Genomic DNA, 24,247 nt, shown 5'->3' with positions numbered 1-24,247 from the left:
ATGTGCACTTGCAACAGTTGGGATGACCTAGTGGTATTATTGCTGGACTATTAATCCAGAAACTCAGCTAATGTTCCGGGGACCCATCACAGCAGATGCTGGAATTTGAAGTTTTAAAAAATCTGGAATTAAGAACCTACTAATGACTGAAACAATTGTCAGGAAAAACTCATCTATATGCCATCCTTACTTGATCTAGCCTATATGTGACTCCAAAGCCACAACAATGTGGTTGACTGGTAACTACTCTTGGGCAGCTAGGGATGGATAATAAATGCTGGCCAACTACCAGCACCCGTGTCCCACAAATGAATTTAAAAGTGCGCTTCAGAGGAGGTTCGGGTAATGTTGAAGAATTTGAAAAGTTTGATTGCTCAAAACAATAATGAAATGGAAAACTGTTTGTGCAAACATAAAGTGGTGGATATCTGAAATAAAAGCAGAATGTTGAAACTATTTGAGTAAAGAGCCAGCATCTGCGAAAGGCAAAACCATCTTAATCTTACAAGATGATGACCTTTGAAATTGGGAGAAGGTAAAAATGTAAAGGGTTTCAAGCAAGGTGGGAAGAAGATCAAAAGGGCTGGTCAGTGACATGGTGGACAGGAAAAATTAAATGGCCAATGATCTAGGGGGCAAGCGAAGTAACAACTAAATTAGAGTTGTGAATGGCAGGATCCTGAAAAGCTGCCATTCAAAAGCAAATTAAACTTGTAACCTAAAATTGGAGAACTTTGTGTTGAAAAGGATATAAGAATGGCACAGTGGTTAGCACTGCTGCCTCACCGTGCCAGGGACCCTAGCATGGGTCATTGTCTGCGCGGAGTCTGCAAATTCTCCCCGTGTCTGCATGGGTTTCCTCCCACAGTCTGAAAAATGTGCTGGTTAGGTGCATTGGCCATGCTAAATTCTCCCTCAGTGTACCCAAACCGGTGCTGGAATTTAGCAATCAGGGAATTTTCACAGTAACTTCATTGCATGTTAATGTAAGCCTAGTTGTGAAACTAAGAGTGCCAAATCAAAAGATGAAATGCTGTTCCTGGCTTGTTTTCAGCTTTCTTGGAAGCCTGCAACAGGCTGAGGGCAGAAGGAACAAAGTAGAAAATTTGAAATGACAAGCACTGGCAGTACCATGCTTCTGGATTACATTGAAATGTTCCACAAAGTAATCCCCCAATATGCTTTTTATCTCCCCACTGTAGAGGCAACTACTGAGCAGCAAATGTAGCAAGATAACTCACACCTTCACCTGGAAGAATTGTTTTGGGCCTTGGACAGTGAACAGAAGAGTGATAAGGGGCATGCGTTGTATCTCCTGTGCTTGCCACAGGAAAGATTGGGTGGGAAAATGTGGTATTGAGGGTAATGCTTTGAGAATGTCCCTACATTTTATAGCACTTGTAGATAGTAGAAATAAGAAGTTGACTGACAACCTGGGTGAAGACTTAGATTTTGAGGATGCTTCTGAAAGTGGCAAGAAGTGCAAGCAAATTGAGAGGTTTGGAGACATTTGTAGATTATGGAGGTGGATGGCTGAAGGCCTTGCCAATAATAATGAAACAGCATGAAGTCACATGAAGTGGCAGGTGCTTGCTGTAATCTTTCTAACCATGTACTCCAGCAGTGTCATAGGACAAGACCTGAGAGATTTGAGGAGGAGGATCACTATTTTGAAATTGCTGGATAGAAAGATCACTGGGGCTAGTGAAGACAGAAAATTAAGGGAAAGTAGCTTTGCTTAAACTGTTACCAATAGACGATCATGTCAGTGTTGACTCTATCAAGAAGACAGCAAACAATGGGGAGCAGCAAAAAAATTAATTTAATTTTGACCACTTTTGATATTTCATTGTGTGATTTCAAATGCCAAGTAATGAAATGTAGATAGTTACGTGTAATTAATTTCTAATCATAGAAAGCAAATATACTTTTTTATAATGCTTCATCTGACTGATCTGATATTTTACATTCCAGGTTATTTATGTTATTCGAAATCCAAAGGATGTTGTTGTGTCTTTATATCACTTTCAAAATTATCTCACAATCTTAAGTACACCATCAAGTTTCGAAGACTTTCTGAGGGAATTCTTGGAAGGAAAAGGTAAAAAAATTATCGTTCACCACTGCGATTTCTTTGTTTTTATCATGTTTCGCCCATAGACTTTCAGTCCTATGACCAATTGTGGATTTGACTGATTCACAGTTCATGTGCCTCTCACTTACTCCCTTGATGCTATGAGTGCTTCCATTGACAGAATGGCACAGATTGGAAGCAGCCCTCTAGCATTCATTGAGAAAGCCCCACATCCTCTTGGCCTTCAAGCTAGAACAATTCAATCACTTTCTTCAGCTGAAGTTAACAACTTTTTATTGTTATCCTTCAACTTTAGAATACATGACCTCACTGATGATGTCATGACCATGGGGAAGTACTACATGCATGCAAAGATAGTCAGATCTACTCTATTCCTACCAGGTAGATATACAGAACCAGGGGCTTCCAGCTGCTGCTCTACATACAAATAATTTTGAACAGAAGACTTGTGCGAAATTATGTCTGGTTATTGCATTCTAAAATTCAGTTTGTTATCATACACTTTTCTCCCCTATCAGTGATTTTCAGCTCTTGGTTTGACCATATCCATGAATGGTACACCCACAAAGATGAATTCAACATCCTGTTTATAACCTATGAGGAAATGAAGCAGGTAACTACTTGATACCAAAACAAGAAGAGCTGAACCCCCTTATTTCAGATGAAGTAGCAAGTATTGACTAGGTTTTATTAAGTTACAGTTGGTTTAGGAATTTTTTTCTATTTTATCTTTTCCCAACATGCCTTAGCTAGATGACCCTTCTTGCAGCTGCAGCAATCTAAGCATCGAACTGTCTAATTCTGAAGGCAATGCTGGCCTAAGCATTGGGAATAGGACTATTTGACCACTGCTAAATTAACTGCTGATGCCAGAGCCTTCTGCTTAATATGCAGCTCATTTACTTCAGATGACTGGCAATTTCTCTTGAGTCACATTACACATGTCCATAGATACAGCTGTTTGGCAAGCTATGCCAAAAGTTTAACATTGGCAATATCATCCATTCACTGTTCACTTTTTACTTAAATCACATATAGATCTGTCCCATAAATTCTGCAATTACAATGGGTGGGCAGCTTTTTCAAAGCAACAAATTCTTGAATGTTTCATATACTCCTAGGTCTGAAATATCACTTTTCTCCTTGCCCCTACTGCCTGATTATTAGGAAGACTGAGCATGTCACTGACAATGCAAATGCATCTCTGGCTGCTCCACATAGCTATGCATTCCCAGTCACCTAATAATAGCCAGCCTTCTAAAACATCAGTCCATGTGTACAAGCAGCCTTTGTTTATCAGCAAAGTTTAAACTCCATTCCTCTAATTTGTTTAGCTAGAGAATCCAATCATTGCCAGACTTTATCTTTGCAGGACCAGAGCAGCACATAGGAGTTCAAAGTACCAACTGAAAACTATTATTCTGGTTTATTTAAATATACATACATACATAAATGATCACAAAAGGGTGCTATTGCAACTTCCAATCACCTTATCCACATTTGATTCATCTATGAAATGTTTTTGTTCTTAATTGGAACTAACAAAGTTCCTCCCCTTGTAGACATACACACATACAGCATAAGGAAGTACTTCTACAGACATTAGGAGTTCCATTCCTTTTCTCCATTTACTCCTTTTCTGAAGATGTCTTTGTAACATTTTGATGTGTCAGGAGAACTTGCTTCACTACATAATAAGAGTCAAAGGGTTTTGAGACCAGGTATTTTTTTTAAAACACAATATTTGGATCCCTGATCTATGGAGATAAATTCATCTTTGGGTTGCTTGTTCCTCTTTGAGCAAGAGTAAATCTGGATAGAATGAGAGTGAAAGCAAAGTACTGCAGATTCTGGAATCTAAAACCAAAAGAGAAAATGCTGAAAAATCTCAGCAGGTCTGGCAGCATCTGGAAGGAGAGAAGAGCTGATGTTTCGAGTCTGGATGACCCTTTGTCAAAGCTGGTTGCTAGAATGAGGGTGGCTCTGCTATATTTGGAGCTTAAAGAAATACATCTTGTGATTAATGTACATTGGTAAATATGCACTTGTGTAATTTGTGCAAATGTCATGGGAACTGCTGTTATATTTATCTTTGTATGGTAAAGGATTAGTAATTGACCACATTTGAATGCTACAGGATTTAAGAACATCAGTACAAAAAATCTGCGACTTTCTTGGGAAAAAGTTGGATGATGAAAAACTTGATACTGTTGTGAAATATTGCACCTTCACAAATATGAAAATGAATCCAGTGACAAAGACTGGGACTATTGAAAACAAAAGTGCAAGTAGGGCCTTTTTTAGAAAAGGTAAGAACTCTAAAAATTGACAAATGGGTTAATAATTTAATTAGAACTCTTTGCAGGATCGGAAGGTTAAGTGCTTGAGCAGATAATTTAGACTGACTTTTAGTTTTGCAATGCAGAAGGAGAGATGATTTATCCTTTCAATTAAAAATCCTGACAGTCAAACATGAACTTATCAGAATTGGTATTTTGGAAGGATACGGTCAAATGGGCTGGAAGGTCTTTCTCTGATTTGATCCAATTAGTCTCTTCATGTGTACCTTATTAAATGATCTGGATACCTTCTTGAATGTTCTATTTGGATACTTATTGACTTATTGAATGGTCAATGTTTTTAAGAACAAATGGAGTGACACAAAATGATTCTACCAGGGGACAGAAGAAGCATGTGGGAGGGAAGCTGTGGTTTTCATTTTTTTTGAGGTAGTGCTATGAATATGTGTACACTATTGTCATTTTAAACAAAATCCTGGATATAACCCAGGACATTCCCTGCTTTTGCTTTTGAAGTTTCCTAAAGACCCTTTTTGACCAGTTGGTTAATTTATCCAATGCTTTTATCTCTCTTCCAGTCCTTTGTCCTTTTATCATTAAGAATTTTCCGAAATCCCTTTTTCTATCTCAAATGGAGAGGCTGCCCCTGTGGAGATGGGAAATGTAGTAGCATTGTGGCAAGGAAGTTCTGACTGGGGAAGAGAGCTTTAGAATCATTTCTGTGGAAGAACTTGGGCTGGCCTTAAGTTTCTTCTCCCAAAGCTAAGAGCCCACTCCTGGTCCCCCTCATCCATTCACCTAAGAAGCTTCCTGATAAGTCCAGGAACCACCTTATTCTCATTCCCTGTGGTTAGACGGATCATCCAATGGAGTGTTCCTGTCCAGAGACTTCAGAATAAATTGGTCAGGGACACACATGATGCCTGGTCATTGCTATTCTTGTTGGCCAAGAGGGTCAGTTGGGGAAACTTTCCCTTGTTTCTTGATGTTATCTTGCCTAATTTGTGTAGGATAGGGAAATAAAGCACATTAATGTTAGAGAAATTAATTTGGCTGCATGATGAAGGAGATTTTACTCCTTGAGATATCTGTTCTGAGCAATATAATTAAATGAGAACTGCAATCCATGGTGATTCATTAGATACTTTTAGGAAGAACCTCTGAAGAGGAGGAAAGTGCAGTATCAATGATTGCTCATAAGTGTGAAACATACAAATGGAAGAGTGGTTCATAATGATAAGCCAAAGCATCTGTTTGCTATTCACACCTGTCTCTGTCTCCTCTAGCTGTATGAAAAGCATGTCATGCAACTTGAGCACGGCAAAAGTGCATATAAAAACTAAACAGGAGTAACCCATTGGGCCCTTCAAGCCTGCTCCAACATTCATTTTGATCATGGCTGATCATTGAATTCAAATATCCTGATCTCTTTCCCCCCTCCTTCTTCTGAATCTACTCTGTTAGAATTTTATAAGTTTCTATGAGATGCCCCCTCACTGTTCTAAACTCCAGTGAAACAGACTTAATCTCTTCTTGTATGACAGATCTGTCATCTCAGGAATCAGCCTGATAAACCTTGGATAAAAGCAAATTACATCAGATGCTGGAATCTGAAACCAAAAGAGAAAACGCTGGAAAATCTTAACAGGTCTGGCAGCATCTGTAAGGATGTGGAAATGCCGGCGTTGGACTGGGGTAAACACAGTTAGAAGTTTCACAACACTAGGTTAAAGTCCAACAGGTTTATTTGGTAGCAAACGCCACTAGCTTTCAGGGCTTGGCATCATGAGATATCTGTTCCCAGCACGATGCTGCCAGACCTGCTGAGATTTTCCAATCGTTTCTCTTTTGGTTTCAGCCTGGTAAACGTTTTGCTGTACTCCCTCTATATAGCAAGGACATCCTTCCTCAGATAAGGACACAAACTGCACACAATACTCCAGGTGTGGCCTCGCCAATGCTCTATACAATTGCAGCAAAAGATCCCTATACTCAAATCCCCTTGCTATTCAGGCCAACATACCATTTTGTCTTCTTTTCTGCCTGATGCACTAAAATGCCAGTGGACAACACTCCCAAAAGACCTAGTTTCCAATTTGGGTCTGTCTGGGGTCCTGCAGAATCTGCCTGTTTCTATACGAACACTTCCATAATCTGACTTTTTTCAAATAGAATTGTACATTTCTTCTTTTTATTCTGCTCTGATTTCATTTAATAATTCCAAACGTTAATCTTTTTGTTCCCTTAGGAATAATTGGAGACTGGAAAAATCATTTCACTGTGGCTCAATCAGAGATGTTTGATGGAATATTCCAAGAAAGAATGAAGGACATCCCTTTGAAATTCATCTGGGACAGTAAATAACTATCAACTAGTACATTAAAATACATATATCTCTGAACTTTAACCATAAACAATGATGTTTTGACATTTGATGAATCATGTTTATGCTCATTATTGATCTTAAGTCTTAATATTCCAATTTTTCTTTCTGGCTCAGCTCATTTGCTCCTCTTTCTAAAACTGTCTTCATCTAATACAAAGCTCTACATTTTTGTATCCTTGTGTTTAACTCATCTACCCTAACTAGGTCTACCACTATTTTCCCTTGAAAGCATATAAACCTGTTTTCTTGAGGATGGGAGAATGCATTTCAGAAACCCGATTCCCATTTACTCCCTTTCCCATACAAGGAGCTTGCCCATCTTCCTCTCCTTGCATGAACAGTATATTGAACCATAGGGAAAGAGTGGTGATTTGGGAAAAATAGCTTGAGATATGATGGGCAGAATGACCTTCAGTCTATGATTCTATTGAGCCACGTTTCCCTTTCTGAATTCAAGAGTCTGTCACTGAAGAAAACCCCTGTCAATCTTGACCTCTAACATCTGTGTGCACATCTTTAGAATTTGTACTTGCTCACCAATATTACCACTTTACACTTGTCACTCTGCAGATGAAGTTCTATAAATTGTCACTCTATGAAGCACTTCTTTACCATGTGTTACAGGCTGTTATCTTGTTCTCAGGTAAAGATGTGCTTTCTGCCTGATACTTTGGTACTTTTTTTATTCATTAAATCATCTATCTTGTCCAGACTTCCTGTATCCTCAGCCTTCCTCATTTAAATGATTCTTGACTTCTCCAATTATCAGTTTTCCAATTCATTGGCTTCCTTCCTGTTTGAATAAAACCCATAATAAAAATCTAAACTTGATGGACAGGAAAAGACTAAGGGCGCTATTTTACAACTTTGTTGGGTGGGAGAGTTTCAGATACATTGTTTGGGCACATTCTCAGCCCTCCCCACCTCCCCCCCACCCAACCCATGCACAGTCTAGCTGCAAAATTTTGAACAAGTCCATTGCTTGCTACAGAAGCATGTGCACACCTCTGATGCTGTTCATGCATATTGATAGTAGCTGGGCTCTGATAGACAAAGAGTTCAGGTACCAACCCCCTCTTCTCCATTAGCATCCCATGTAGAATCATAGAATCCTACAGTGCAGAAAGAGGCCATTTGGCCCATCGAGTCTGCATCGACCACAATTCCACCTCCAGGCTCTATCCACATAACCTCATGCCTTTACCCAACTAGTCCCTCTGACACAAAGGGGCGATTTAGCATAGCCAATCCACCCAACCTGTACATCTTTGAACTGTGGAAGGAAACACACACACACAGAGAACATGCAAACTCTACACAGACAGTGACCCAAGCCGGGAATCAAACCTAGGTCCCTAGTGCTGTGAGGCATCAGTGCTAGCCACTGTGCTGCTGGTGAGCATTGAATAGATGCCAGGATGGCACTTCTAGTCTGGCACTGCCCAAGGGGTATCCCTGCCTTGTCCTTGGCCTTCGCAGGGGGGCCTTAATGGACTCTGGTCCTACCAGCGAGGCCAACATGACTGTTCCCCATTCATGGGGAGCAGGTACTCTCCTCTCTGCAGAGAACCTCACCCAGCGAGGCTATAAAGGTAAGTGAGCCTAGACGATTGAGCGTCAGGCTCACTAATCACATTAAAATGAGCATTTTAATAAATAAATTAACCAACCTCTCACTCATTCCCAGCAAGAGGCTGACTGTACCACAAAGCCTGATGTTGTGAAAATGGCGCTAATCGCTTCATGCCCCACTCTACAACCACATTGCGCCTGAAAACAGGCATTACGCAATTGTAAAGTTCTGACCTAAATGTCCATCAAGCTGGTTTCATATATCTGATAGCTGAGACATCTGAAGTCAGGTAAAAAATAAGAACAAAGAACAAAATCAGCCCGGGAAACAGGCCCTTTGGCCCAACGAGCCAGCGCCGCCATCTCAACCCATCAGTCCCCCTCTCCACCCACAACCCCTGTCTAATGTTTTATGGCCATCCAGATTGAGGGAATCTGATTTAGGGACAATTTATTCCTGCCAATCAGCCTAACAGCACATCTTTGGGGTGTGGGAGGAAACCTGAGCACCCGGAGAAAACCCACACAAGCACGGGGAGAATGCGCAAACTCCCACAGACACCGGCCCAAATCCATGTGTCTGCACAGCAATCAGCAATAGTCACTGACCTGTCTTGCCCAGTATCTGGTCCAGTTTAGGCACACACTAACGACATGAAGCACTAGGCCAATCTCGAACAACCAAGAGCAGCCCCAGTACGACCCATCGCGTGTATGCTCCTCGTTGGACACGAGGTGGACCGACTTAAAACCTGTGAATGAAAAGAGAAAAAACATTATTATCATACCATATCCATTTACGTTACCAGGGATGCCCCAATGCTAATGACCCTTATTTAAAACAATCTCCTATATCCACCCATCTCCAACCCAGTCATGTGCCCGTTTAAGTTACTCTTAAATGACTCTAGTGTGTTTGCCTCCACCACCTTACTTGGCAGAGCATTCCATACCCCCACTACCCTCTGTGTGAAAAACCTCCCTCTAATATCTGTGTTGTACCTCTCCCCCTCACCTTAAGTCCATGGCCCCTTGTCCTATGTGTCTCTATCATAGGAAATAGCTTACCTCTGTTTACTCTATCTATATCCTTCATAATCTTATATACCTCTATTAGACCCCCCCTCAGTCGGCGTCTTTCAAGGGAAAAGAGCCCCAATTTCTTCAATCTTTCCTCATACCCCAGTCCTTCCTAGGCCTAGAAAACACACTGGTCCAAGGCAGGGGAGGAAGGAAATGTACTCTGGAAAATTCCTCATTCACAGACGCCCAAAACCACTTAGAGGAGTGCTGCACTGTCAATGGTGATATGTTAAACAAATGTTTATTCTTCCCTCTCAGATCCTATGGCACTTTTCAAAGAGCAGGGTAGTTCACCTTCAGCCCTCAGCCAATGTCACTTGAACAGATTATCTGCATATTATCATGTTGCTGTTTATAGGACCTTGTCATACACAGAGATTACCAAGTTTCCTACGCTGCAAATGATTACACTTCAAAACTACTTCATTATTGTAAAGTATTTGCAATGTGCCCTGATTATGTAAGAATGCAGATACTTCTTTCATTAAAGATCAGGAGAGTTGGTAAATGAATATTTGCATGAAATTTCATCCAGCTCTATATTTAATGCATTCAGTTAAAAACTGCAAATATAGCTGGCATGCAATACAGTTAACATGTCAATAAATATTTGAAACTGTAACTGTTGTTATATAAAATAGATTTGCATTGCTTATAATCATCTGTTGGATATATCTGTACGTTTACTTTTTTCTGAACATGCAAATAGGTGTCGTGATTTGTATTAGGTCATGAGACTTAATGTTTCAGTTTTGTTCTATTTCGTAGAATCAAAGCAATTCAATGTAGGTTTCATGCCGGGAGTTATAATAGCATAAATTGTGATTAGGACAGCTGCGATCTTGTTGTCATTACCATGTACTTCATAAATAAATGCAAAGATTTATCTTTCTACAACTACAATATGGTCTCTCAACATGCTGCAATGATTCACGATTTTTCACTTGTACAAACTGCATGAAGATTTTTTGGTGTCCATGAATAGAGAGCCCTGAAGGACTCTGCTGTTAGACTGAGACTGCAGCAGGGGGTGAGGGAACCAACAAAAAGTAAAAACATACTTGATGTCATCCTCACCAACCTGCCTGCCACAAATGTACCTGTCCATTACAGTATCAGTAGGAGTGATCACCGCATAGTCCTTATGGAGCCAATGTCTCATCATCACATCCTCCATCATGTTGTGTGGCACTACCACCATGCTAAATGGGATAGACTTCAAACAGATCAAGCAACTGAATTCCTGAGGTGCTGTGGGGCACCAGCAGAATTGTTTTCAACCACAACCTCACATCATAGCCCAGCATATCCCCCACTCTACATTGCCACTGAGCCAGGGGATGAACTGTCATTCAATGGTGCCACTGAGCCAGTTCGATATCGGCCTTGGGTCACTCTCTGTGTAGAGTTTGCACATTTTCCCCATGTCTGCGTGGGTTTCCTCAAGGTGCTCTGGTTTCCTCCCACAGTCCAAGGATGTGCAGGTTAGGTGGATTGGCAATACTAATGTCCAAAGATATGTAGATTAGCAGGGTTAGTGGTGTAAATATTTGGGTTACAGGGATAGGGCCTGGGTGGAATGTTCTGTCAGGTTTGGTGAGATGTGATGGATCAAATTATCTTCTTCTGCATTGTAAGGATTCTATGATTCTATCAAGGAAGAGGCTCCACAAATGTCCCCATCCTCAATGATGGAGGAGCCCAACGCATCAGTACCAAACACAAGGCTGAAGTATTAGCCACAGCCTTCACCAGAAGGGCCGAATGGATGATCATTTCAGCTTTCTCCAGAGGTCCCCAGCATCAAATTCAGTCTTCAGCCAATTTGATTCACTCCTTGTGATATCAAGAAATGGCTGAAGGTACTGGACACTGCAAAGGCTTTGGACCCTGACAATATTACAACAATAGTACCGAAGACATCTGCTCCAGAACTTGCTATGCCCCTAGCTAAGCTGTTCCGGTACAGCTACAACTCTGGCATTTACCCAGCAATGTGGAGAATTACCCCGACATGTCCTGTGCACAAGTAACAGGACAAATCCAATCAAATTATTGCCCCATCAATCTACTCTCAACTGTCAGCAGTGATGAGTGTTTAAGTTTTTAAAGTTTAAATGTTTATTTATTAGTTACATGCAGGCTTACTTTCACACTGTAATGAAGTTATTATGAAAATCCCCTACTCGCCACACTCCGGTGCCTGTTCGGGTTAATGCACCTAACCAGCACATCTTTCAGTCTGTGGGAGGAAACCGGAGCACCCTGAGGAAACCTAGGTGGCACGGTGGCACAGTGGTTAGCACTGCTGCCTCACAGCACCAGGGACCTGGGTTCGATTCCCAGCTTGAGTCTCTGTCTGTGTGCAGTTTGCACATTCTCCCCGCGTCTGCATGGGTTTACATAAGAACATAAGAAATAGGAGCAGGAGTAGGCCATTTAGCCCCTGGAGCCTGCCCCGCCATTCAATAAGATCATGGCTGATCTGAAGTGGCTCAGTTCCACTTTCCCGCTTTCTCCCCATAACCCTTAATTCCCTTGCCTACCAAAAACCTATCTACCCGTGTCCTAAATATATTTAGCGAGATAGCCTCCACCACTTCAACAGGCAGAGAATTCCAGAGATTCACCACCCTTTGAGTGAAGAAGTTCCTCCTCAACTCTGTTCTATACTGCCCCCCCCCCCCTTATCTTGAGGCTGTGCCCTCTAGTCCTACTGTCCTTTCTGAGCGGGAAGAACCTCTCCACCTCTACCCTATCCATCCCCTTCATCATCTTATACGTCTCAATGAGATCTCCCCTCATTCTTCTAAACTCCAAGTTTCCTCCGGGTGCTCTGGTTTCCTCCCACATTCTGAAAGACGTGCTGATTAGGTGCATTGACCTAAACAGGCACTGGACTGCGGTGGCGAGGGGAATTTCACAGTAACTTCATTGCAGTGTTAATATAAGCCTTATTTGTGACTAATGAATAAATTTTAAAACCCACACAGTGACCAAAGCCAGGAATCAAACCTGGGTCCATGGCACTGTAAGGCAGCAGTGCTAACCACTGTGCCACTGTGTGGTCCTTAATGCTATCAAGCAGCACTTACTCAGCAATAAGCTGCTCACTGATGCTCAGTTTGGGTTCTGCCAGGGTCCTGAACTCATTACTTAGTTCAAACATGGACAAGAGCTGAATGCCAGAGTTAAGGTGAGAGTAACTGTCCTTGGCCTGAAGGCAACATTTGACTGAGTATGGCAATAAGGAGCCCGAGTAAAACTGAAGTCAATGGGAATCGGGGAAACCTTCTACTGGTTGGAGTTATACCTAGCACAAAGGAAGATGTTTGTGGTTGTTGGAAGTCAATCATCTAGCTTCAGGATATCACTGCAGGAGTTTCTTCAGCTGCTTCAACAATGACCTCCTTCCACCATGACATCAGTAGTGGGGATGTTCAAAGATAACTATACAATGTTCAGCACAGCACCATTCACGACTCCTCAGGTGCTGAAGTAGTTCATGACCAAATACAGAAAGGCCTGTATAATGTCAGCTTAGGCTGACAAGTAGCAAGTAACATTCATTCCACACAAGTATCAGGTAATGACCATCTCCAACAATACATGATTTTACCATAGCCCCTTGACATTCAAAGTTAAAGTTTATTTATTAGTGTCACAAGTAGGCTTGCATTAACACTACAATGAAGTCACTGTGAAAATCCCCTAGCTGCCACACTCTGGGCACCTGTTCAGGGACACTGAAGGAGAATTCAGCACGGCAAATGCACATAACTAGCACATCTTTCACACTGTGGGACCAGACCACAGCACACAGAGGAAACCCATGCAGGCATAGGAGAACGTGTAGACTCCACACAGACAGCGACCCGAACCAGAAACTGAACCAGGTCCCTGGCGCCGTGAGACAGCACTGCTAACCACTGTGCTACTGTGCTGAATGTGCTGCCTAACGTGCTCTCTTACCATTGCTGAATCTCCCACTATTAACGTCTTGGCAGTCACTTGAAAGAATTAGTAAAAACAGAGAGGAAAAGTAGTGACAAGAATATGCGGCAGCACGTTGCCTGACATGCTGAGAGGTTTTTGAGCCCGGTACTCTCTCCTTGCAGGAATGGAGGTGCATGCTTAAAATCCGGAGAGTGAGATTCGCACCAGTGAGCACCATTTTCCTCTGAAAGATACGCTGGCTAGATGCATTGACTATGCAAAATTCTCCCTCAGTGTACCTGAACAGGTGCCGGATTGTGGTAATCGGGGGATTTTCACAGTAACTTCATTGCAATTTTAATGTTTGAAACTTTTTTTTAGTTATTTATTGGTATCACAGGTAGTTTTACCTAATGTAAGCTTACTTGTGACACTAATAAATAAACTTAAAAAAACAACTTAAAGGAATAAGTAAGAAATTTTTCTGTTATGATTATATTACATTTCTGCGAGGAGGTTCAATGGTACAGAAAAGCTTCATTAGATCCCACAAATTTGAAATATTACTCCCCTGTGTGGATTGTGCTTTTATTGTTCTTATAAATTCCATTTTACGTTTCTGAATAAACTGGATTTATTTTTCTGTGATACTATATTAGCTTTTCTTTTTCATTAGTGACTGGGAGCCAGATTGATTATCATTTGCAGTTGGTCTGGGAGTGATTCAAATTTTTAGTCAGAACAAACAGTGAAAACTTGACAAAGTACAATGTGTTTGTTTTGGAATTTAACCTCATTTAGCAGAATGTTTACACTGCTAAAAATCCCAAGGATGTGTCACTATCATTCCAGTTTCAACCCATCTAGCTTTTTTTTGAAATACAATGACATTTTCAAGGTCATACAATCATAAAATGCCTACAGTTCAGAAGGAGGCCATTTAGCCCATCGAGGCTGTGCTGACTCTCTGACAGAGCACCTTATCTAAACACATTTCCTGCCCTAAACCCGTAACCCTACGCTTTTACCCTGCTAATCCCTCTAACCTACACATCTTGGAACACTAAGGAGCAATTTAGCATGGCCAAAATTGAGCTTAAGAAATTTAAGCCTGAATTTACCTGTATCAGGCATGCACAGCAGATGGGACCAGAAGCAACAGTGTTTTCCACTTCTGTCTGAGATTGATAAAAGATGGTATCTCCAGTTATTGTGAAACATAATTGGACATAGGCGCTGGGAGGCTGATGGGGGCAGGAGCTTGGCGGGCACTGGGGCCAAAGGACACTACATAGGAGGTTTGACGGTGGCTGTGTCAAACTGCTGAAGACATGACAGGAGGCACAGTGAGCTCTCCATAATAGCAGCAGCATCCGGGGGACATGCGAGGTGGGACGGCTGGGCAGTCAGCTCCCCTAGTTTGCAGGTGACTGTCGTCACACTCTTTTTGAGGCAAAGTGCCAGGCGGGATGTCCTCATGCTGTAAGGTGGCAAGAGGAGGCCACCACACCAAACAAAGAAGGCCTGGGCAGAGGTGGGCATGATATGGTGTGCTTCACATGGATACACTGCCATAAAAAGTTCAATAATCTTCTGCGCATGGCATGAGTGAGTACGAAGTTGGCAGGTGCAGCATGGGAAGGTGCCCATTCTTAGCAACTTTCCAGCTGTAAGATTCAGAGTTACAGAAGACACATCTATCTATGCCTGTTCAGGCTTGGAGTTAAGATCAGAAGCCCTGGGTCCATCTAAGGATTAGAAATGAAAAGATGTCAGGAATGCTGACACAGTGGACGGGGTGTGGGGAGGTGGGGGTTGGGTGTTGAATTGACCTTTGCACTTCCAGGAGAAGAGAAACTATAATGATGCTGAGCAACCAGCAACAAGTTATGGGGCAGCCAACCTGATAATCCTCAACAGCAGTGTAACAGTCACCCTGAAGTTCAAGTGCCTGTGTAGAGGAAGGTCCTCTGGCTGTGAGGGATGGGTGTTGTGGAGAAAAGTAAGAGTCTAGTGGACAAAAGTGGGACATGGGATCAAAAGTCATGAAGAGAAAGCAGGATGAGGCTATTGAGTTGGATGATCAACCATTATCATTATGAATGGCAGCGCAGACTCGAAGGGCCAAATGGCCTCCTCCTGCTCCTATTTTCTATGTTTCTAGATTACCAAAAGCTTGATCAAAGAGCTTAAGTAGAAGAAAAATAAGAGAGGTAGAGAAGTGGAGAGATTTTAGGGTAGAACTTCAGATCTTAGGACACTGGCAGCTGAAGGCATGACCATCAATGTTGGAGCAAATAATCTCAGAGAAGCCCAAGAAACGAGACTTGGAGGAGTACAGACATCTCAGACTTGCAGCTTTATAAGACCCTAGTCAGACCCCACTTGGAGGACTGTGCTCAATTCTGGTCGCCTCATTACAGGAGGGATATGGAAGCTATTGAAAGGGTGCAGAGGAGATTTACAAGGATGTTGCCTGGATTGGGTGGCATGCCTTATGAGGATAGGTTGAGGGAGCTCGGTCTTTTCTCCCTGGAGAGACGAAGGATGAGAGGTGGCCTGATAGAGGTGTATAAGATGTTGCGAGGTATTGATTGGGTGGATTTTCAGAGGCTTTTTCCCAGGGCTGAAATGGTTGCTACGAGAGGACACAGGTTTAAGGTGATGGGGAGTAGGTACAGAGGAGATGTCAGGGGTAAATTTTAGACTCAGAGGGTGGTGTGTGAGTGGAATCGGCTGCTGTCGGTGGTGGTGGGGGCAAATTCGATAGGGTCTTTTAAGAGACTTCTGGATGAGTACATAGGACTTAATAGGATTGAGGTTTATAGGTAAGCCTAGTGGGGAGGGATATGATCGGTGCAACTTATGGGCCAAAGGGCCTATTTGTGCTGTAGTTTTTCTATGTTCTATGGGAATGAAAAAAGTGTAGGGTTATCTCATTCCTCATAAGGACTTCTGGAATAGAGTCCATAGTGATTCAGCAATCACAAAACCACCAGGATATCAATCAACCTTGACTGTATAGCATGGGCATTGATTGGGTGATGACCAATAAGGACCAATAGCTTTCGTCCCTGGTGGAGCCTACTCAGGCCAGCCAGCCAGAGGATGACAGCCAAGGTCAACAGGGGCAATACGGCAGCAGAGTCAGCAATCTGCCTGCAATGCTGCTTTCAGCAAAGTGAGGGAATACTATGAGCTGACAGGCACAGCGAGCACAGCAAGGTGTTTTTTTTAAAATGTGGCTTCAGCAGTTTTTCTCGATGCAATGTTTTGTTTTGATGGAACTGTGTCTACCATAAGGACAGAATTTCAGTCTTCCCCATTTCAGAGGAAATAGTCCCAGTATCTCAGTCATTCAGAAGTACCCTGTCTCTGGTATCATTCTTACAAAATCTGAGTACAGCACACTCTGTACAGTCCTAATACTCTGGGGCACTCATTACAGCACAATGTACTCCAGCTGTGGCTTAATAAAGACCTTGACTAAACTTATCGTCACTTGTTTGCTCTTAATCTCTGTACTCATATTCATAAAAGCCCAAGAAGCTGTTGCCATTTTTTATGACTTTATCTTCATGTAACCACATTTTAAGTGAATTATGCTTTTGCAGCTGTAGGCTTCCCATTTATTAACATGTTCCAATGTTCTTCTGTATACTCATATAGCTCGTTTATTTTTTCAAAAAATATGCAATTGAATTGGATCTGCCAATTGTGCACCCATTTTATTGATCTATATGTTTCCTATACTTATTAATCAATTGTTCCTTCTTGTCTAATTATCTATCCAGTTACCCCTTCAGTGCCTTTTCCTTCATCCACTTAGCCGATCAATTTTTGAATATTAACATAATTATTGGTTGAATCATTAATAGTAAGAATCTCTACAGTGCAGAAGGAGGCATTCAGCACATTGAAAATGCACCTACAACAATTCCGCCCAGGCCCTAATCCTGTAAACCCATGTATTTACTCTACTAATCCCCCTGATAGTAAGAGGCAATCTAGCATGGCCAATTCGTCTAACTTGCACATCTTTGGACTGTGGGAAGAAACCAGAACACCCTATAGAAACCAACACAGACACTGGGAGAATGTGCAAACTCCACCTGATGCTGGAATTGAACCTGGGTCCCTGGTGCTGTGAGGTAGCAGCGCTAACCACCGTGCCACCGTGTCGTCCAAGGATAATTTAATATCTTCACAATCCTTTGTGTAAAGAGGTTATCTTTCTTCATGATCTAATTCCCATACATTCTTAATCTTGCACCTATGGACCCTCACTCTACACCCTGAAACCACTGCAGATAGTCCAGTACTATCTGCCCTTTCGCACTTTGTTCATAATTTTAAACAACTGTATCGCATCATCAGTAAACTTTGTTATTCTAATTTTTAAACATCCAAATCTGTTTTTTTCAAGGACAACAACAAGTTTTGCAGATATATGATTGAGTTCTTTAGAAAAGTAATGATTGTTTGTTACTGTCTGCTGATTATGACACCACTTCCTTTAAGCTGAAATTCAAATCCAGAGAACTGTGGAAATAAAAGTAAGTCATAGGTATGTACATCAGGGTCGGCTGTGGCCGAATGATTATCAGGATTTTTACCTTTGCAATACTAATGCTACTATCTTAGATATTTTCTGCTACAAAGCTTGTCCTTATGATCTGCACAAAGGCCAGTTAAAAACTGTTTGGCCTTTGCGCAGATCATAAGGACAAGCTTCGAAGGTCAATTGTAAAAACAGAAAATCAATAATTAAGTTAGAATTACATTTATAATAGAATTCTTGTTTAAGTACTGTTTTTTTAAAATTAAAATAATTCACTATATCTGTTACACTTATCATTTATATGCGTATTCCTGTAACGTGCAATTTTAAGTGCATGAATAATATGGATCCTCTGCTTATCCAATATACTCACCAGATTTAGGATAAGTCACCACAAAAACATCAGAGTCACGTACATCGTAGTTTTCCATTTGATCCAAGCGTTCAATGGTATGGATGCTTGACAGATTGCACCCTTCGTAGTTGAAAAGTTTCTTTGGTTGACTCTCGCTGTCTGCCATGTTTCCACTCCACAACTTTAGAGGAACTGGATATCTGTAAATTTTAAGGAGAGTTAATATTTAACTAGTTATCAGTCTTAATGTCTGAAGAATTCTGTCGATTATGGCATATTACGGTTTTATTTGATTGTATATGTAAAGAAGTTACAGCCTCATGAATAGATTGGAGAAACTAGGGTTTTTCTCAGAACAGAGAAAGTTAAAAGGAGATTTGATCGAGATGTAAGTGGAGAAAATAAAGAGAAGCTATTTCCAATGGCAGAAGGATCAATAAGCAAAGCATACAGGTTTAAGGTGATTGGCAAAATAGCTGGAAGCAACATGAGGTAAATTTTATTTACTTAATGAATGGGGAGGATTTGGAATACCACATATGGCAATGGATACAGATTCAATTGTAGCCATCAAATGGAAATCAGATAAATGTTTGAGATGAATATGGGAAAAAGCAAGATAATGGAATTAAACTGGATTGTTCTTTGAAAGAGCTATCAGAGACATGATGAGCTGAATGATCTCATTCTGTGCAGTACTAATCTGTGATACTATGCTGCAAGATTTACAAGGTAATAGAAGCACTTAAGTGTTGAATTGAACATAGGGGTTCCTAATCTATTGAAACCAGCGAAATGTTGAGGGGGGCAATTCTCCCAAAGAATTCCCCAAAAAGATTACGACTTTTTTTCAGTGCAGCTTCACACTCGAGTCTCCCCACTCTGTGCAATGCAGAGATCACAATCAGGAATTTCATTACAAACCTGGGGGTGCTGGGAGGGGCTGGGGTAGAGCCTATTCGCGCCAGAGTCTGACAGTTCTGGAACTCTGCGCATGCGCAGTGATCACAATCTGGCAGTCTCCCCATTTGCCGGCCAGCTCAATCGCTGGCCAGGCTGGGACCCACACAGTGCTGTCCCTCCAACCCCCCACAGCCCGATCGCAACCCCCACAACAATTCCCGGGTCAGCCCTGACCCCCGCTCCTCCCTGGAGTGCCTCAATATCCAGCCTACTTCCCCCCCCAGCAGTTGTGAACCCCCACCCCCCCACTTACTCCAGCAGATCTCTGCCCCCGCTGACCACTCCTTGGATCAGACCCCCCTCCAAAAGACTACCAACCCTCCAGCCCCACCGCCCCCCCCCACCCCCCCACTTCCTCTCCCCCCCCAGCTGCTGGCCTCCCTCCAGCCCGGACCGATCTCCATGCAGAGTGGCAACGGGACGGACTCCCACCAATTGCCCATAGGTCTTGCCCACAAGAGGCCTCGCCATCTTGGCACTGCATGATGCCTAATGGGCAATGCCAAGGTGTCCCCTGGGCATGGTCATTTTGCCTCTTGGGCAGTGCCAGCAGGAATAGGCTGGCACTGCCAGGGTGCCCATTCCAGGGGGCATCATTCCCCACCACCCTATCCACTGTGGGGCTCCCAATTGCCCCCCCTTCATTCCAGTGGGGTCTCCCACCAGTTCCCCGAATGTGGGAAGCTAGTGTAAACCCCACTGGAATGAAGTACCCCTGGGGGAGGTGGGAGATTCAGTCAGGCCTGGCAAGTTCCTGACAATCACATACAAAACATACTAAAAAAAGATTCAAATGACTTACCTATCTTCCCGCTGGTTTCCAGCGTGGTCTTAGCCCAGACTGCTCTCTGGCTCTGGGAGATGTGCATGCGTTCCTGACACATGCGCAAATCCCGGAAAAAGGCTGATGATGCTATTAAGAACATAAGAACATAAGAAATAGAAGCAGGAGTAAGCCATCTAGCCCTTCGAGTCTGCCCCGCCATTCAACAAGATCGTGGCTGATCTGAAGTGGATCAGTTCCACTTTCCCGCTTTCTCCCCATAACCCTTAATTCCCCTGTCTATCAGAAACCTATCTACCCATGACTTAAATATATTCAGTGAGGCAGCCTCCACCACTTCAATGGGCAGAGAATTCCAGAGACTCATCACCCTTTGAGTGAAGAAGTTCCTCCTCAACTCCGATCCAAACTGCCTCCCCCTTATTTTGAGGCTGTGTCCTCTAGTTCTGCTATCCTTTCTAAGTGGGAAGAATCTCTCTACCTCTACCCTATCTATCCCCTTCATTATCTTATACATCTCTATAAGATCTCCCCTCAGCCTTCTAAACTCCAACGAGTACAGACCCAGTCTATTCAACCTCTCCTCATAGTCCAACCCCCTCATCTCCGGTATCAGCCTACTGAACCTTCCCTGCACTCTCTCCAAGGCCAAAATATCCTTTCGCAAATGCGGCGACCAAAACTGCACACAGCACTCCAGCTGCGGCCTCACCAGTGCCTTATATGATTGCAGCAAGATCTCCTTGCTTTTATATTCTACCCCCCTCACTATGAAGGCCAGCATCCCATTAGCCTTCCTGACCACCTGCTGCACCTGCAGACTGGGTTTTTGTGATTTGTGCACAAGGACCCCCAGGTCCCTCTGCACTGTAGCATGCTGCAGCTTTTCACCCTTTAAATAATAATCCCTCCTACTATTATTTCTACCAAAGTGGATAATCTCACACTTGCTAACATTATACTCCATCTGCCAGGTCCTCACCCACTCACTCAGCCTATCCAGATCCCTCTGCAGACTTTCCGCGCCTTCCACACAGTTTGCTTTTCCGCTCATCTTCGTGTCATCAGCAAATTTCATTACCCTACACTCAGCCCCTTCCTCCAGGTCATCTATATAAATGGTAAACAGTTGAGCGGACCCGGTAGAAAAGTTGTGGATTGCGATGGGAGAGCCGGGCCCAATATTTTAGAGATGACAATTAGGATATAAAGCTGAATTTGGAATTGAATCTTTTGGGCTGATTTGGTCAGGGTGTTAAAGTGTCAGAAATGTGTTTCCTGACAAAAAGCCACCTCTAAATCACCCATTTTTGTCTTTCACTGAACTTGAAGGTTGACTGGGCTGCATAAACCTGACACTGGAAAGCAGGAATTTTAAATATTGGACAAACGAATCTTATTGCCATTGACATTTTGAAATTTAACTGCTACCAGCTGTATTTGCTAAGTGCGTGGTATGCCAGATGCTCTCTCAGTGTGAAAACTTGGTGGATTCAGGAGGTGAGTACCTTCAGGCCTACATTTGGATCCAGGTGCCTGGCTGAGAAGTTTGCATTATTGTCCCCTCACACCCGATCTGCCTCCCTAATGCCTCTAACTTCCCTCCCCTCCTTGGCCACCTCGCGATATGACTTTATCACCTGCTAAAACTATTCCCTCTGACTGGCCCCTGTGATTGACATGTCATTCCTGGCACCGACTTGCTTGCTGCTGTGGCGGTTGAGTCTGTGAGCTCCCTGACTGGAGGCCCAGCTGTCAATCAGACTGGACATTGCCATGGATCTTGGAACTCCTAAATCCTGGGTAATTCAAAAGAAGGGACAAGGCTTGAACATATTTCTTTTGCTTGCAGAGACTGAATATCCCTGCGTATGAAATAAGCATTAATGAGTTGTTTCAGATTGGTTGTCAGTGTCGCTATTTGCACACTCAGGATTGTTCAGCAAATGCTGCCCAATCCCAGGATCACATTGAATAGCAGTTTCATGTTTTGCAAACGTGAGCTGCTTGAGAACAGTCTGTTATCTGCCTATTGCAAACAATTAAAATAACATGCTACTTGATTCAATCAGCCAATTGCTGGGATATATGCCTACATAACTGGCTTTGCACCAGCACTGAAATTCATACATGACATTGCTGCATTGTGTAGTGGGCAGAACATATTTCAGGCGGCTGACTGCTTGGAAAGACAATGGAAGAGGTGAGCAGAAATGATCAAGCTGGCTGAGAGCTTTAAAGTTTATTTTATTAGTAGGCCTACATTAGCACTTCAATGGAGTCACTTCACTCCAGTGACAGCAAAGACCTGTGAATCGTGTGTCTTCTCAGTCCATTGTCTTCCTCTGCAGAAAATGCAGCAGAGACTGCCATATCAGGATGGGGCTGCTGACTTACATCAGATGATGTTTAACACAGAGTTCAAGAAGGTGGCTGATCACTACCTTCTCAAGGGAAATTAGGGATAGGCAATAAATGCTGCCCGCACCCCATGAAAGAACATAAAAAACAGTTGACGACCAAGGTATAAGCTATCCCAATCCAAGATGGAAGGAGGCTATTCAGAGAAGGTTCACTAGATTGATTCCAGGGATGAAGGAGTTGCATTATGAGAAAGGCTTGAGCAGGTTTAGGAATTTAGGAGAGTGAGAGATGATCTTATTGAAATATATAATATGCTGAAGTGACTTGACAGGGTAGATGCTGAGAGAATGATTTCCTTCGCAGGTTAATCTAGAACTAAGGGGCAGTTTCAAAATAGGGGATCTTTTATTTAAGACAGGGATGAGAAGAAATTTCTTCTCTCAGAAGTTTGTTAACTCTTTGGAATTCATTAGCCCAGAGACTAAGGGAGACTGGATCTTTGAATATGCTCCAGATCTAGTTGGACAGATTTTTGACCTACCAGAGTTTTTGGGAATGTGCAAGAGTGTGGTGTGAAGGCCACAATAAGATCATCCATGTTAGGTTACATGTAATGTGAAATGATGGTTTTCAATCCAATAGATATCAAATAATGTTTACATGATCACTTTTAATTAATTTGATGTTAAATGGTGGCTAAATGATTGCGTTAGAGCACAATTGATATCAAATGAGCAAACAAGTGGTGTTGAATGTCAAGCTTGTTGACTTGCCCCTCTCCTTATCCAATCAATTTTTGAATATTAAAATAATTATTGGCTGAATCACTAATGGTAAGAATCTTAGCATCCCTACAGTGTCGGAAGGAATGTCTCCTCCCCTGCCATGTGGAAGGGAGGTTGGTGTGGCTCCATGCAAGCCCACCACACAGCCATAGATTGCTATGGATACAGTTAACATAGCCAGGGTTGGACTTCTGTCTCTCATTGGGGAGGTGATCCCACACTTCGGAACTGTTGTCCAATCCAAGTTAGTGGCCACGGCCAGGACTGCAAGAGGAGGAGGAATGCGGGCCACAATCCTGAAACTAGTAAGGCTGGGGTTTTGTGCAGGGAGGGTTTGGGGGGAATGGCTTTAAGAATGTGCTTGGGTGAGAGGAAAGGGGTGGGGGGAGTTCTATCTAAGAGGGGCCACTCCCTGATCTGCAATGGACAGTTCCCAAAGCTAGAACATCTCCCCTTCTTCCTTCCCAGCCTGTGAAATTTTTACTTTTAAGGTTTGCCACTCCCACCTGATTACCTATGTCAAAATTTTTGTGGAATGGCTGGCATATTTTCAGGGTCAATCAGCTTGGTAGCAATCCAACTGAGTATTAATTATTTATTTAAATACGGGGATGAGCTGCTGATTTCAGTCACTGCCCACTCCTCATGTCATGGCAGCGAGCTCAGGGTTGGATAGGAAGGTGGTGGGGTGGGCACCTGCCCTCTTTTACATGCTGCCCATGTCAGAACCATACCTAGCAGGGGCACTTTAAATGCTGCCCTATGTTATTTCCCTGTGCTTTTCCTTATAGACTGGAAGACATTCCTGATTAGAGGCGATTTACTTCATGCTGCTTTGCCTTGGTCATTCAAACATTTGAGATAAGATCTTGAAGTTGTGCCCATTATGGAGACTGAGCTCTCAAAAGCATATCATGCACATTTTATTCCTCTCTCAGCTTGTTATACTGGATTGAAATGTAAAGCTAACAAGAACAAAGCAGACAAAAACACAAAATGGGATGTTGCAGAATATAAATATATGCATCTACCAACTAGATTTTTTTCATGAAGTGGTTAGCGC

At 42.6% G+C, this 24,247-nt stretch overlaps 1 protein-coding gene across 2 annotated transcripts in view; it reads left to right on the top strand.

The window, feature by feature from the left end:
- LOC145345053 (amine sulfotransferase-like) overlaps window positions 1-7,624 on the top strand; it is a 38,428-nt gene extending 30,804 nt beyond the window's left edge. For both annotated transcript variants that reach the window (XM_080192592.1, XM_080192593.1), the window contains 4 exons: window positions 1,975-2,101; window positions 2,614-2,708; window positions 4,233-4,404; window positions 6,644-7,624. In XM_080192592.1, coding sequence (XP_080048718.1) covers window positions 1,975-2,101; window positions 2,614-2,708; window positions 4,233-4,404; window positions 6,644-6,759 — 510 coding nt within the window. In that variant the 3' untranslated portion in view covers window positions 6,760-7,624. The remainder of the gene's footprint in view (window positions 1-1,974; window positions 2,102-2,613; window positions 2,709-4,232; window positions 4,405-6,643) is intronic.
- The last annotated feature ends 16,623 nt before the right edge of the window (window positions 7,625-24,247 follow it).

The sequence above is a fragment of the Carcharhinus amblyrhynchos genome, chromosome 7, assembly GCF_965287045.1.
Source record: "Carcharhinus amblyrhynchos chromosome 7, sCarAmb.v2.hapA, whole genome shotgun sequence".
Taxonomy (NCBI): Eukaryota; Metazoa; Chordata; class Chondrichthyes; order Carcharhiniformes; family Carcharhinidae; genus Carcharhinus; species Carcharhinus amblyrhynchos.
Note: the sequence above shows the minus strand (reverse complement) of the source record. Positions and strands in the feature narration are given on the sequence as shown.